At 45.9% G+C, this 14,375-nt stretch overlaps 1 protein-coding gene across 1 annotated transcript in view; it reads right to left on the reverse strand.

Moving 5' to 3' along the window:
* HHLA1 (HHLA1 neighbor of OC90) overlaps positions 1–14,375 on the reverse strand; it is a 30,125-nt gene that overhangs the window by 9,386 nt on the left and 6,364 nt on the right. Inside the window, exons 7-14 of the mRNA XM_037020757.2 lie at positions 10,487–10,570; positions 8,815–8,871; positions 8,624–8,710; positions 7,750–7,756; positions 5,549–5,788; positions 3,399–3,595; positions 515–583; positions 17–91 (exon numbers count right to left, since the gene is read on the reverse strand). Of these exons, the coding sequence (XP_036876652.2) occupies positions 17–91; positions 515–583; positions 3,399–3,595; positions 5,549–5,788; positions 7,750–7,756; positions 8,624–8,710; positions 8,815–8,871; positions 10,487–10,570 (816 nt within the window). The remainder of the gene's footprint in view (positions 1–16; positions 92–514; positions 584–3,398; positions 3,596–5,548; positions 5,789–7,749; positions 7,757–8,623; positions 8,711–8,814; positions 8,872–10,486; positions 10,571–14,375) is intronic.

Genomic DNA, 14,375 nt, shown 5'->3' on the forward strand with positions numbered 1-14,375 from the left:
GGGGCGCTGTACCTACTTGAAACTCGATGGGGTCCTCGGAGCAAGGCTGGCTGTTCTCCAGGAGCAAACGGCAACACGGCGGGGAAGTCACCTGCAAGGGGCAAGAGCGGCTCCCAAATATCAAACGGGAATGGCCTTGGGGGATGCACACGACTAGAGCATCATGGCCTGTAAGGATGAAGAGCTCTTGAAATCTGTAGGGAAACTGTAGCAAAGACGAGGAGGCGATTTATCGAAGGTCACAGGGCAATTTAGCAGCACAGCAAGGCTTCTGAGCCAGTTCTCCTGCCCCTTTCCCTGTTAGAACCAATGAAGTGCAGTCATACAGACCAGGATAGATCTGGATGTAGTCAACTTGTTTTCTGGAACTCAGCCTGACAACTGACCCCAGCTGCACCCCTGGAGCCCCTTGTGAGAAATGCAGCTCAGCCGGCCTGCTGGCCCCTGTCCCACCGACCTCTGCCCCTAAGAACCTCTGATGTCTGGGGTTCTCTTAGCGGCAGCACGTTCCTACCTGTCTGTGGGTATCTGGGTGCCGGTGCCTTGGTTGGACTCGGAGTCTGTGTGCCAGCGGTGAATGTTCCTGGGACGAGAGGAGTCAGAGAAGAGCCAGCATTTCTTCTTGGGACACCTGATGGGGAGAAGAGACCCCCTGCCACCAGTCCTACTCTATTTGACCAGTGCTGGGTGTTAGGGCAGGCACCTGGTCGGGTACTGAGGATGCAAAAACGAGGGAGAGAGAGAACTGACAACGCAGGCGCGACCAGTGCACAGGAGGCCAAGGGCCCGTCCCATCAGTGTCTGTGCTGCCATGTGTGGTGCCCTGGGAAGCCAGCTGACACTGGTGCGAGTGATGGGACTCTGTAGGGGAGTGGCGGTGTTGCACATGCAGCATGCAAGCACGGAGCTCCTGCACAAAGGGCAGGGATAGGCTTTTCACTCTGAGTCTCCGTGTGCACATTTCCTCCATGCCTACCCCTGACAGCTGTCTGTCATTTTCATGCCAGAGCATGGCCTGGCTCATCTCAACAATCCTTTGGAGCATGTTTGTAAAGACCTGGTATAAGGGCCGCTTCAGGATGCCATCCTTGACGTCAAGATTCTGGCCTCTGGCAAAACCGGCCAAGCAGACTCCTTCCAGAGAGTGAGGGAGAAGAAGATGAAACAGGCAGATTTGCCCGTGGGGATGAGCAGAAGGAAAGGGGGGAGGCTGACCATATGGATAGGGTGGGAGCAAGGGGCATCTTCCCCAAGACAGAAGAGGCTAAGCTGTGAGTGAGGAGAATGGGCCTGCAGACAGGGGACAGAGTGTAAGCAGAGGCCCGGGGAGTGAGTGTTGGGTAGTCTGCTCTGGCTGGAGACTGGAGGATGACCTGGAGGCGTGAGGTGTGGTGAGACGGAAGCAGCGTCTTGAGGCCACTCAGGGCTGTAATACTTCTCGGTACGTATCATGCTCCTCTGGCAGGACTGCCGGTGCGGCAGTGTGCAGGTAAACATAGCCTCTACTCCACCTGGACCACCATGTCGGGACCAGACACAGCATGGCACATTTACACAGATGCGTGTAGGCAGGAGGCGCAATTTCCTCAAAGGAGTCTTGTCATTTCCTTGGAGCGGGTCAGCACTTTCTTTGGATCCCCCTTCGGGCGCTGGACTATACGCCCCTGACAGCCGAAGATGTTGGCTGATGCTTGCTGCCAGGGTGTGTTTCTGTGTAGTTCTAGAAACTGAGCAGCCTTCACCACAACCCACAGCGTTTACATACATGTCTGTAATTGCTATCAGCAGCTTAGTTATTCAGTTTTAGGTAAATGACCGCAAAATCACAGAGGGTTAGGGCTGAAATGCACTGAAACCCAAAAACAGACCCGCGCTCTCCTTGGCTGAGTGTCCCGTCTGCCAGGACCCTTCCCAGACAAGGGTGTCTCCTGAAGCCAGCCGCCGTGTGTGCGCAGTGGGGCAGGTCACTAGGAGATGCCATTGATTGTGCCGCGTGCTGAGCTGAACCCTTACAGACATCACCTACTTTAATCATCATGACCACTCTGAAAAGGGTATTATCTCCTCCATTCTGACGATGAAAAACCTGAGATTCAGAGAGATCAAGAAAACTGCCCAAGGACCCAGGGCAATGGAGTCGGAGTTTCTACCCCTCTGCGTCTGAAATAAAAGACCGGAGCTCACAGCCTCAGGACTGTTCTGGCTGCTGTGTGGCTGGCAAAACCCAAGTGTGCCTGCTTTTATTTTTCCCTAAGCAATTATGTCAGGTGTTTCTCCAATTAGAGCTATCAAAACTGCATCCCCAGGTCTGTTTGTGCATTTGAGATTTTGAACCTAAAGTCAAGACTTTACATGTATGCCCATGAAAATTCATCTACTCCTTCCCCTCTGTTTCTTAAGAAATTAGGGTAATTCAAACTTCTACTGAATGCCTGCTGTGTTTCAAAGAAACTGGAGATTAAAGATACATGTCCTTGAGGAGAGCATGGCCCAAAGGGGCAAGGTCAAGTTCACAGACATTAACAGCACAGGAAGGACATGTTTCAGTCTACTGATTGTGGTGAGCATGGGAGGGCCTCTGGCTGCACGTATCAAAGGATGTGATTGTAAAAATAAACCTTTTTTTGTCCAATGATAGGAGTAGAAAACAGGGAAAATTTATGACACTGGAGTAAAGAAAAATAAAAATCATATCTACTTCCTCAGTTTGGCCAAGATTAATATGTTGGAAGTTCTTTTCAGTCTTAATCTGTTTTGTTTTCTATTTTCTGTGCACGTTTATCACACATGCACACACATACATTAATACATGTACATACACAGGATTGGGTTCACACCTGAAAATGTTCCTCTTGCTTTTTCCCAGGCCTTCCTCATATTACATGATTACATATTAACATATGTGCAATTATATTCATATATGTAATTAATGTATACATTACATTGCATTTGCATAATACGTATGCAGTTAATCTAATAACATGAAATATATTAATACTATGCTAAAAGGCAGTTAAATTGCCTGGAATAAACAGCATCAGCTTCTAGTAGTCACTTGTGCAGTGGGCAGTGAAAATGGGAAAAGGAGAAGAAATTGAGAAGTGAGTTCATAAATGAGAGGGGAGAAGGGAGAGTTCTGCAAAGGGGGAGTCATTTCCTCTCTCTTCCTGTGCTGTTAATGTCTTCCATTCATTCATTCATTCAAAGATGGGAAGAAAAAGGTTGGATAAAATAAAGAAAGAAGGTTGTTTCATGATTATTCATTATGCCACTAACTTATGTTTTATTACTTTTTTGTATGTGTATCATATTTCAAAAATTTAGGGAAGGTTTTAAAAACAGGCAATGTTCAAGTTAGCGTAAATGTGGGGGAGATGGGAGCAAGCATCATGTCTCACCTGTGGCTTGGCTGGTCTGGGATGGGCTGTCACGTGTGGCCGCTGTCCAGGCAGGAGGCCCAGGCAGGCTTCTCGAGCTCATGGCCTCAGCAGGAGAAGTCGGTGTGGAGGAGCGTGTTTTCCAGGGAGGCGCTCCAGGTGTTTTCTCACCGATGCTCTGAGCCCAGGGCACAGGCAGTGTGGAAGCCCATGCCTGCCTGTTGGTTGCCAGCCATGGGTTTCCGGCCACCCTCCTGGTAGCTGCGCGAGTGACCATGACATTGTACTTACTATATGCTTGACCACTTCGATTCAGATATAAAACTGGCAAGACGACTGCAATGTAATCAAAGAGTAGGCGCAACGTGCATGCATAGTATAGATAATCCAGGCACTTAAACTTTTCCCTGAACTGGAATAAATGGACCAAACTGAACTTTATTTTCCTTCTTAACAGTTAAAAAAAAATCCCTCAATCCCTTAGACACCCAAGCAATCAGCCAGGGTGTGTGTCTGGGGGACAGTGGGCTCTGTCAAATATAAGAAATACATTTCTAATCATGTGACATAGTGGAAAGGTTGCGGGATTTGAAGTTAGGAGACCTGAAGGTGTAAAATCTACTCCTGCCTCCTCCATGCTGTGAACTATAGACCACATGCCGTAACTCTTCTCATCTTTATCATTAAAATGGAGATGAGAGCAATAACAATAATACTGCTTGCCCTAAAGTATCACAGGATGGTTATTAAGACAAATCTTCCCTCACTGGTCTTTTAAACAATTGCTATAGGTTTTCACTTGTTCATTCCCATGGTAGGAACTAAAATCATTTTTTTTTTAATTCTTCAAAACTAATTCCTTGGTGGATTTTAGAGCTTTAAGTTGGGAACAGTTGTCATGTTTAAAATATTCAGACTTCTCATCCAGAACATGGCATATCACTTCATTTATTTAAATATGCTTTCATTACTGTAATTAAAGCTTTGTAGTTTTTTCTCTTATAAAATGGGCACTTTTCTGGTTAGGGTTATAGCTGAGTATTTTATCATTTTTTGCTACTTGCAATTACATTTTTTTTTTCATATTATACTGGAAGGTTTCTAATTCTTGAGAATGGTCATGATGCTGGCTGTTGTAGTAAGGACTGTCCTGGTTAATGAAGCCCATGTGTTTTCCTTGCCTCCTCATTCTCTGCTTTCTGTTTCTCATTCCTCAGGCTCCCCTGCCTGCCTGACCCCCATCAGTCCTCACCTCCCCGGGCAGGCCCCTCTCTGGGCTCTCCAGGACAATAGTTCTTTGTAGGCTGGATTGTAGAGGTCAGTTTCCTTGCCTATGTCTCTCTCTCTCTCTCTCTCTCTCTCTCTCTCTCTCTCTCTCTCTCTCTCTCTCTGGTGTGTGAGCTCAGGAAGGAAAGAGAACATTGAAAAAGCTGTATTTTTAACAGCTAACTTGGTGTCTGGTATTAAATACATGTTTGACGTATGAATGAATGAATTCTGATGACTCTGGTCCATCATTAGAACTCACTGAGACAGTACTGACTCAATGCAAACGTCATCTCAGTTGTATCTTATTTTCCACGAGGATCAGCATGCCTTCTGCATCTCCAGAGAAAGCACTGACTGTGTCTACAAAGATGGGGAAGAAGGAGGAACCCACTGGCCTGCCTGCCGCAGGTGCTGGCTTTCCGTGCTGGCATCAAGTCATTCACCTATTCTTGGCCAGCTACAAATTAACTTAACCCTGTCATAGCACGTTGACTCTATTTCACCATTTTATATGAACTGCAGAGTGCTATCGCTAAATGCTTTGCTGCAATAAAAATACCTGTGCTACAATATTCACACTGGGGGATGCTGGGAGAAGGGTATCAGGGAATTCTATGCACTACTTTCACAACCTCTTGTGAGTCTTCAACTATCTCAAAATAAAAACCTGTCTGAATACATGTTAGCAGGACATTGTGCCTGTAACATGTGCCTTTGCTTGTCCCTGTCAAACCTATACTGCTTCACATCACTTTCTATCGTAGGGATGCCCAAGAAGAAAGGGGTTGGGAGAGAAGGGAGAAGGGGAGGGGCTTCCATCAGTACGTGAGCCCAGAGGGAGCAGGCGGGGGGAAGGGCACAGGAGAGCAGGACCCGAGAGGGAAGGGGAGGAAGTTTCTCACCCAAGCCTGGAAGGGTGGGAGAGGCGCTGCCCGCAGAGGCCGCGGTCCTGGCACGCAGCGGGGGGAGCCTGTCTGTGCCCGCCGTCTGCTCTCCCTCCAAAGGAGGAGTCGTCTCCATCCTGGGTGAGGTTCTCTGCACCGACACTCTGGTGCCCAGGGCTTCTCGCAGAGGGCGCGTTCCTGGCCATGTCTGCTGGCTTGTGGGCGCGAGCTTTGACGTCACGTCCGTCCCCCTGGTAGCTGCACATTCAGGGAGATGGTCAGTGGCAGCTTCAGTGTGCTTGACACTTCGGACCCAAAGAAAGGTTGAATACTGAAGGGCGTTGGACAGCAAACATGCAGAATGCAGAGGTTCACCCCCTACTCGGAACAGGACCACGTGTCACCACCAAAAGGAGGGTTTCTCCCTGAATGACAAATGAAGCTAAAAACCATCCTCTGAAAATGCCATGTAAAGAAGCACTGTGAACAGAAAGGGATGCTGTAAGGCTGAAAAGTATCGGACCCTTGGCCTGCTTTCTGAATAGAATCCGAATCCCATCAGAGCCTGTCCCACCTGACAGCCCACAGCCCTGGCACTGGTCCCCGGAGGTGAACTTGGTTGCTCCATGTGCCCTGTGGGTGGAACTAGGGACCAGAGGTAGAATGAGAGGGAAGCAGGCCTGCCAGGCAGAAACAGCTTGAGAGACAGGCCCCCACAGAGACAGCAGGATACCTAACTCAGAGGGAGACCTCCCCAGCGCCCTTGTATGCTCCAGAAGGAAATGAAGGAGGCCCAGGCATTAGTTTTACTCTTTATGGCCCCTGTTCCCCCCACCCCAGGAGGCTTACATGATGGGGGCTGCATATTAGGATGACAGGCTCCCACTAGCCCTAAGATCCCCTCCTCTGGGTGACAAAGGCTGGCCTGCACACTGGTGGGATTTCAGTCTCATTCTCTGGGCCCCCCTTGCCTCTCTGGCTGGTACCTGTGTGGGTGGCAGGAACTGTGCAGCTGTAGGAGGGGCCCTGCCCCCTCATTTCCTCTCTCCTGCCTTACCTTGGGCTCCACAACACCCCACCTGCCCCAGAAGCCTGGTCTTTGCTCCCAGACTATCTGGGCCTGGGGCTAAGGGCCTCTAGTAACCTGTCACTCAGCCAGGTGACTGGCTATCAGGTACACCAACCTCAGCACCAACTCATACATATGGCCTCTCTTCCCTTTGTGCTTTATTGAAGGAACATGAAAGGGGAGACAGGATTGAGACTGGTGGTGGGAAAGTCCTAGAAGGGTGTTTTGAAGAAGCCCTCAGATTGGTCCTCTGAACTGAGTAGGTGAAGAGAACCCACCAAATGCCCATTTCATCTCCTAATCAAGCAGCTTCATTCCACTAGTTGGGGCTCCATCCTCAGCATAACTAAAAGATGCCCTACAATAAATGTAAACCAGCAGACTCACAGAACCCAAGAATGGACTAACAGTTACCTAAGGGAAAGGGACTGGGGAGGATGGGTGGGAAGGGAGGGATAAGGGGGAAAGGGGGCATTACGATTAGCACACATGATGTAGGCGGGGCATGGGGAAGGCAGTATCGCACAGAGAAGACAAGTAGAGACTTTGTAGTATCTTACTATGCTGATGGACAGTGACTGTAATGGGGTATGTGTTGGGGACTTGATAATGGGGAGAGTCTAGTAAACATAATGTTGCTCATGTAATTGTATATTAGTGATATCAAAATAAAAAAATAATAAATAAAAATAAAGCCACATAGCTCTACAACCTAAAAAAAAAAAGTAAACCAAGGCAGTCACTGAAATGGAATTGGAGATCTACTGTCAATGTCATTTCATTCCAAGAGGTGTTGATGAAGAACCTACTATGTACAGGGTACTGTGGGAGGCACCTGGGTGGGGAGCAGACTGTGGGGCTGGGGGAGACTCAGTCTCTGCCCTCAAGTAGCATTTGGTGAGGCGACCTCCTACAGTCACCTGTGAGACCACCCAGAGTGACATGGAGCCCAGACGATAGGCGGCGCTGTGTCGTAGAATCACAGAAGACAAAGTTTGATTGAGGAATTTTTAGAAAAGAGCATCTTTTAGACTGGAAGCATCTGAGCTGCAGATTGACAGACAAACTGGGTTCTAAAGTTTGGAAAAGTAGGGATGGGGTTCAAGACTGAGACAACAGCATGGGCCAAGTCACAGGGGCACGGAGATACATGTCACCTGCAAGCAGAGGGGAGAACGCCAGTGTAGTTTTAGCAGAAGGTTCGTGGGAAGAGAGAGCTGGTGAAGGGGGGCTCGATGACAAAGAAATGTATATTCCAGGTTAAGAATTTCGGACCCTCTACTGCTGACTTAGAGTTCTGAGCAGTGAAGAGATACAAGTCAATCGTATTTTAAGACTATCTATCGCTCAAATGGCAATGGATGGATGTTCTAGGGAAATAAGAGAATGGGTCAAGGGGACTGGTTCAGAGGCTATTTCAGTCCAGAGGCAGATGACAAGGACTTGAAGTAAGACGAGATGGCAGCAGATACTCTTAGAGGACCAGCCAGCTTTGGCAACTTTATTCAGCTAGAAATGACAGTTAAGTACAGGGAAGAAGGAAGGCTTGAATATGGTTTCAAAACCTTGTGACAGGAAAAAGGCAGAGAGATGGGTAGGTGTATGTGGAGGGGTAGAGGATGGTTGGGTAGGGGCAGGGTATTATATAGTGGCAATGTCTACAACAGGGGCAGATACCTACAGAAGCCAAGTACTCAATAGGAGAAAAAAATGCAAGGCAATAGAGGGCAGAGAGGACTATGGAAAACAGAAGAAATGTGTTCCTCCTAGTGGGGTTTTGGGGCTGCAGCTGTTCAACTCCAGGAGCTTGCTGCCATGGATGAGGGGGTGGATGCAGGCTTTCCAGAGCTTCTTATGTAAGAGAATCCAGAAATTCAAAAAGAGAATTTGTGATGGTGAAATCCTTTGATTTTAACACCACACAGCTAAATAAAAAACCTGAGGGTAGCATTCAGTCTTCAGTTTGCTAGGCCAGACCCTGGCCGGGAGACTCTGTAATAGGAGTTTTGGAGGTTTATACTCACCCAGAACACCAGACATGCTGCTGGTAAATGTGTAATTGATAACAGGTGATTTCTCTGCCATCTCCCAGAAGTCGGAAAGATTCCGTCCTGCAAAAATCACACCAACAGAATCAAAACTTGGGCTTGCCTTCTGGCATGTTGTGCTTAATCCTCAGCTCAGAGAGCCTGTCGAAGAATGGCTGGTGGTTCACCTGACTTTCCTGTCATCGTACAGATGAAGATGCAATCGGATTCATTCATCTGACTCACTGTAAGACAAAGCAGACAATACTCAGCAATGGGTCTGAAGTTGGAAGTCTTTGGTTGAAAGGAAAATGAAGCTGGAATTCCCTAGTTCAGGATTCCATAGGAAAATAAGGCTAACTTCTTACTTTAACACAGCCCTGATTTTCTGGGGGTTTATTTGGGTGGGAGGAGGAGGCGCATTGTACTGTAATGACTAAGGGCATAGACTGTGGGGTCAGCTTTCAGGATCACAACATCAGCTCTGCCACTTACTAGCTATGGGAATGTGAGTGAATGGCTTGACCTTTCTAGGACTCAGTTTACCCATCTGTAAAATGGTGAAAATTCAAATCCCACAGTTCTTCATTTGCAATTTCTAGATCCCCAAAGCTCTGTAAAATGGACAGTTTTGTGTGAGTGTGGTAAACAGATGCAAGGTTGTTTATAGTCCTTATCTGTCCCATTTAGTGTAAAGGGTCAACAGTTTTGCTAAATGAATATGAATGTGTTTGATTATGACAGGCTGCCCTGGATGCTGCTGGCAGTGTTATATCATTACGGTGTAGACACCCTGTTGGACCTTCAAAAGTCTGAACACTTCTGAATTCCTATATAAACCTGTCCCTGAGGATGCCCCCTAATGCAGTATGGATGCGTGGCTGCATGCCCGTGGTAGGATGGCTATGACGATCCAGTGAGATGATGTGTGTGAAGTGCTAAGAAGGGTGCCTGGCAGACCAAAGAGCTCAGTAGACAGTCATAATAATAATTACTATTATTGTTAATGTGATACTATTACTATTATATGCATTAGCATAGTGACCAAGGTCACGGACTTTGGAACCAGACTGCCTGGGTTAGGATTCTGTCTTTGCAGAATGACCTTGGGCAATTACTTGACCTCTTTGTGCCAGTTTCCTCACCTGCGAAGTGGGTATAAATACAGTAACTACTCATGAGGTTCTGGAGAGGACCCAAAGAGGGAATACACAGAAAGCCCTCTCAAGAGTCTCAGGCACCTAATAATAACTATTACTATTTCTTTCTCCCTCCCTCTCTTGTTTTTGAAACCATAATTACTCCATAGTGTAGCACACCGTCTTTTCAATGAGACCAGGTGTTGGGCTATTGGCTAGATCTGTGCTTTGCAAAGTAGGTTGCCCGGGGAATGTGAATGACCCGGGGGTTATATGAAGCCGCCTTATACATGAGGTGTATTTTTCTCAGTGGCACATCAGACACGGGCTTAAGCTCCATATAGATCTAAACCTGAATTCTGAACCAACTTGAGCAGAACAGTACCTCTCTGAATCTCAGTTTTCTCTTCTTTAAAATGGGAGTATAAGCTGTCAGTATACCACCAGAAGGTGTTTTCTTGACTCTAACTAGATTCCCTCAACTTTAAGCCTTGGATTCTTCCTCTCATTTCTTAGGCCCCGGGAATAGATCTGATTGGAAGATGGAGCTTTACATCCTAGTGGCTGAAACTGGACCACCCTGATTATTTACGCAAAACTTACATGAAGATTCTAGGCAGCCTGGCCTGTCGCAGGGGCTGGGTGGGGAGTTGACTAGGCTTGCTTATTCCATGATGGATGCCAAAGCTCACATTTGCCAAGCGTTTCAAGGTGCACACACCTGAAAGGATGGAGGTCGACTTAAAAATTTCTGTGAGGAAGCTGGTAGAATTCCCAATAACATCCACCAGCAGGGCTGTGAAATCTGCAAGACAGATTGAGGAGCCTTACATTTCTGATTCAGAGACTCGAGGGAAAAGTTACTGTGCTTGGATCTTTCAGAGTTTGACTTAGCTCAGGGTGTGGAGGAATACTATCATATAGAGAAATACTACTAGTTATTTTAAAAGTCTTAATTCTAGGCAGGCAGAAAACTTTAGATCCACTGTTATAATCCCCTTTCTTCTCCCAGTGGCCTCTCATCCCAAATTCTTCTCAGCCAACATCAAAGGATGGTGAAAGGCTGCATTATTGGATAATGGTGCTCCTGGTTTACAAGGGATACATGTCCTAAGAACCCTAAAATATGGGCCCTAGGAGCCTTCTTTTCTAAAGAAGCTTCTGGGGTCCCCTGGATAATTTCCCATCATGCCTTGTATAAATGTTTCTTTTCTCATTAATGGGAGTATGAACTTGGGTGGGGGGCAAGCTGACTTGAAAACATAAAACCTGTAGGATTGAAAATACAGAAGCCAGAGAGGCAGGGAAATGTAATGTGACAACCAACAGAATGTGTACCATGGGAAGCCAACAGGAGGTGGACACTGCCTGTCAGCCAGAGCTGTGGGGGGACCTTACACTCCCTCATGGACACATGGCTGAGCTCCGGGAGGGAGATGTGGCCATGCACCCATTCCCATGCCGAAGGCAGGCAAACTTGGGCGTCCTCCCTCCTGTGTCTCTTTAGATCAGTCTGTCCGTGGTCATGATGTGGCAACTGAGGAAAGGTACTATTCTGTTACTTATTCCATCTATTTTCTTTCTACTTCTTAAGTCTCCTCTGTTTATTAAGCCACTTATCTAACACATTCATTGAGTGTTTGTAGTGTCTCAAACACCTGATAGGTACTGGTAGACTGTGTAAGACACAGCCCACCGGAAGCTGAGATTAAATTAGAGGGAGAGAGTCTCATAAACTGACCAGTAAACAGCAATCCACTATTAATAATCCATAGAAGCTATGAGCATGACTCTGAAGCCAAGACACCAAGGATGGAGTCCAGCTTCTGTCCAAGTGTCAGAGAAATGACAGAACTTTCCCAAGGTCCCAGCCCAGGTGGCAGAGCTTGAATTTGAGTTGAGGTCTGCCTTGGGCCGAAGGTCCCTCCCTCTCTTCCCAGTTTCCCACTGCTGCTCATACCATCTCTCACTCAACGCATTTTGTCCACTCCTTTTAGAAATGCTTTCACAATCCGTTTATTAGGCTTGGAAAAAAATAGGTTATCATTACCTCAAGGATATCCTCTGTTTTCATGAAAATTTGACTTATTTAATTTACTAGCAAAACTTACAAATGATTTCTGATTACCTTCACATACGAAGAACAAGTAGGAACAAAAAAATCTTTTTGCTTATTCAGTTGGTAGTGATTTAAGAATGTGTTTAGTACTCAGTGTTGGCAAGGGTGTGCAAAACTCACTTTCACATTATTGGTAAGAGTGTAAACTTATGCAAGATTTCTGGAGCAAATGTTAGCAATTCGAATCACCATAAAATAGTTTCCCTGTCAGGCAACAATTTTATTTTGAGCATTTTCTTCTACAGCAATAATTGGGAAAGCAGTCCAAGTGATTGTACATGAGTATTCGTCACAGCATTGTTCAGAACACTGTAAAATGCTGGGGGAAAGGTTTCCACCAAGAGGTGATAAATTAACTAGGTTGTGGTACATTCTTCCAGTGAATGCTATGAATTCATGTGAAGGATGAGGCCAATATTTATATGAATTGGAAGGTGAGTTTTTAAGACACACTGACTGGCTTAAGTGTGGGTTATAAAACTGCATGGGAAACATGGTAGACACTAATGGATGTCTCCCAACATCCATTCCCCCATCTTTCTTTAACAAGAACATGAAATTTCAGTTGGCAGTTTAACATAAATGAAAACTACATTGTCAAGCCTGCTTTGCACGGCGGTGGGGCCATGTGACTAAATCTGGGCAGTGAAATGTGAGAAGCCTTGTGAAAAGCTTCCAGACCACGCATTTATACAGTGATGAGCTTGCCTGCCAATTCCTTTCTCCCTGCCTTGTAGCCGGAAGGTGGATGTATGGCAAACCACCCTGGGCTATGAGAACAAGGGCAACACCTTGTGGAAAGCAGAGCAACATTCTGCAAGCTGCCTGGGCCCCCTAAACATCAAACCATCAGAGCGGCCTGCTATGCCTCCCCAGGTTGTCACACATGAAAGCAGTGAACCCTGGCCCTAACCTTCCGGGAGCCACCTGATTTGGGGATCATTTGTTATAATGGCCTAGTTTGTGTTCTCAATAATAGAGAGAATGTGGAGTAGGATGGGCAGATAGATGGGTAAATGGATGGGGTAGGCAGGTGGTGTAGAGACGTAGCTTAGGTACTTGGCGGATGGCTTAGATAAGATTAGAGAGGTGGCTTAGATCACCTTGGGTACTGTGTTTAATCTACGTATGTTGGCATATCAGGTATTTCTAAAATTTTTAAATTATTCCTGTACATTACATGGCATTTTGACATCACAAAACAGTATTTTTAATACCAAGAAAATTTAAGCTATTTTCATTTAGAAAAATAAAAAAAATGTGTGTAAATATGCCATCAAAGGAGAGCTGTATGTCAGAGTTGAGAATATTCGAAAGAAAACGAGCCAGGTCTGAAGATTATTCACAGATACATCTTCCCCGAGGTTTTAAGGAATGGCAAGATGTTGGCCTAAGTGTGCAGACTCTCATGGTGGCAGTTTGAGGATAATCAATGTGATGTGTCAAACCTTGTAAAAAATTGTTACGGCTTACCAGAGTGGCGGCATGCTATTTTATTAATGGTAATGATCCATGGGTCAATTCTTGTCAAATAATCATTTCAAGTATATGGAAATACACATTGTCTCACCAAATAGAATTATCAACCTCTTTCCCAGCAGATGGGACTCCACTTTTTAAATTCCATTTTTATCTTTCACACAACCAGAGCAGGGATTCAATGCCTGCACAAAACTTGGCTCCCAGTAGGGATCTGTGAGATGGTGAGAAAGATGTGATTCTGAAGAACATTTTCCCTCCCAAATGGAGTTTGCTGATGAGATTCAGAAGGTGAGTTAAATAAGATAATGGACATTAGGTACTTACTACAGGGTCTGGCATACAGGACTCACTAAAACAATAATAATTATTCTCTTGAAGATGTTCACAATATTTGTTCCAGAAATTCCACTTTGGGGAATCTATCCTCAGAAAGTTATCTGTAACAGGGGAAAGGTTTCTGCACAAAGATGTCCAATACAGGATATTTTATGTTAAGAAAAACCTGGGAAACACCTTAAAGTCCAACAGCATACTGGCTAAGAAAATGCTTGTAATTCGTAGCTTAGGAAGCTATACAAATGTTTGCAAAGAGTTTGTGATATCACGGAAAAATATTTTTAGTATTAGGTAAGTGGGAAAAGAGCGGGAAGCTTGTTCATCTTCTTGCTTTCCTTACAGTCTATTTTTTTAACAGTCAGAGGGATCCCTTTAAAATGTATGTTAGATCATGTCATTCCCCTGTGTAGAAAATCACAATAGTTTCCTTTTTATTCAGAGTAAAAAATCAAAATCCTGTGGCACACTACAAACGTGCATGTGATCTGCAACACCCTCTCTGCCTCGCCCCCACACTTCCAAACTCATTTCCCAAGACCCTTTGCTCTGGTTCACCTGCTCCTGCCACACTGGCCTGTTCAGTCCTCCCTCTGCTGACTGAGTTTTTCCTGAAACACTCCATCCCCAGGTACCACAGGCTGTCTCCCCACTTTCTGCCTTTTTGGAGCAGACG

The sequence above is a fragment of the Manis javanica genome, chromosome 2, assembly GCF_040802235.1.
Source record: "Manis javanica isolate MJ-LG chromosome 2, MJ_LKY, whole genome shotgun sequence".
Taxonomy (NCBI): domain Eukaryota; kingdom Metazoa; phylum Chordata; class Mammalia; order Pholidota; family Manidae; genus Manis; species Manis javanica.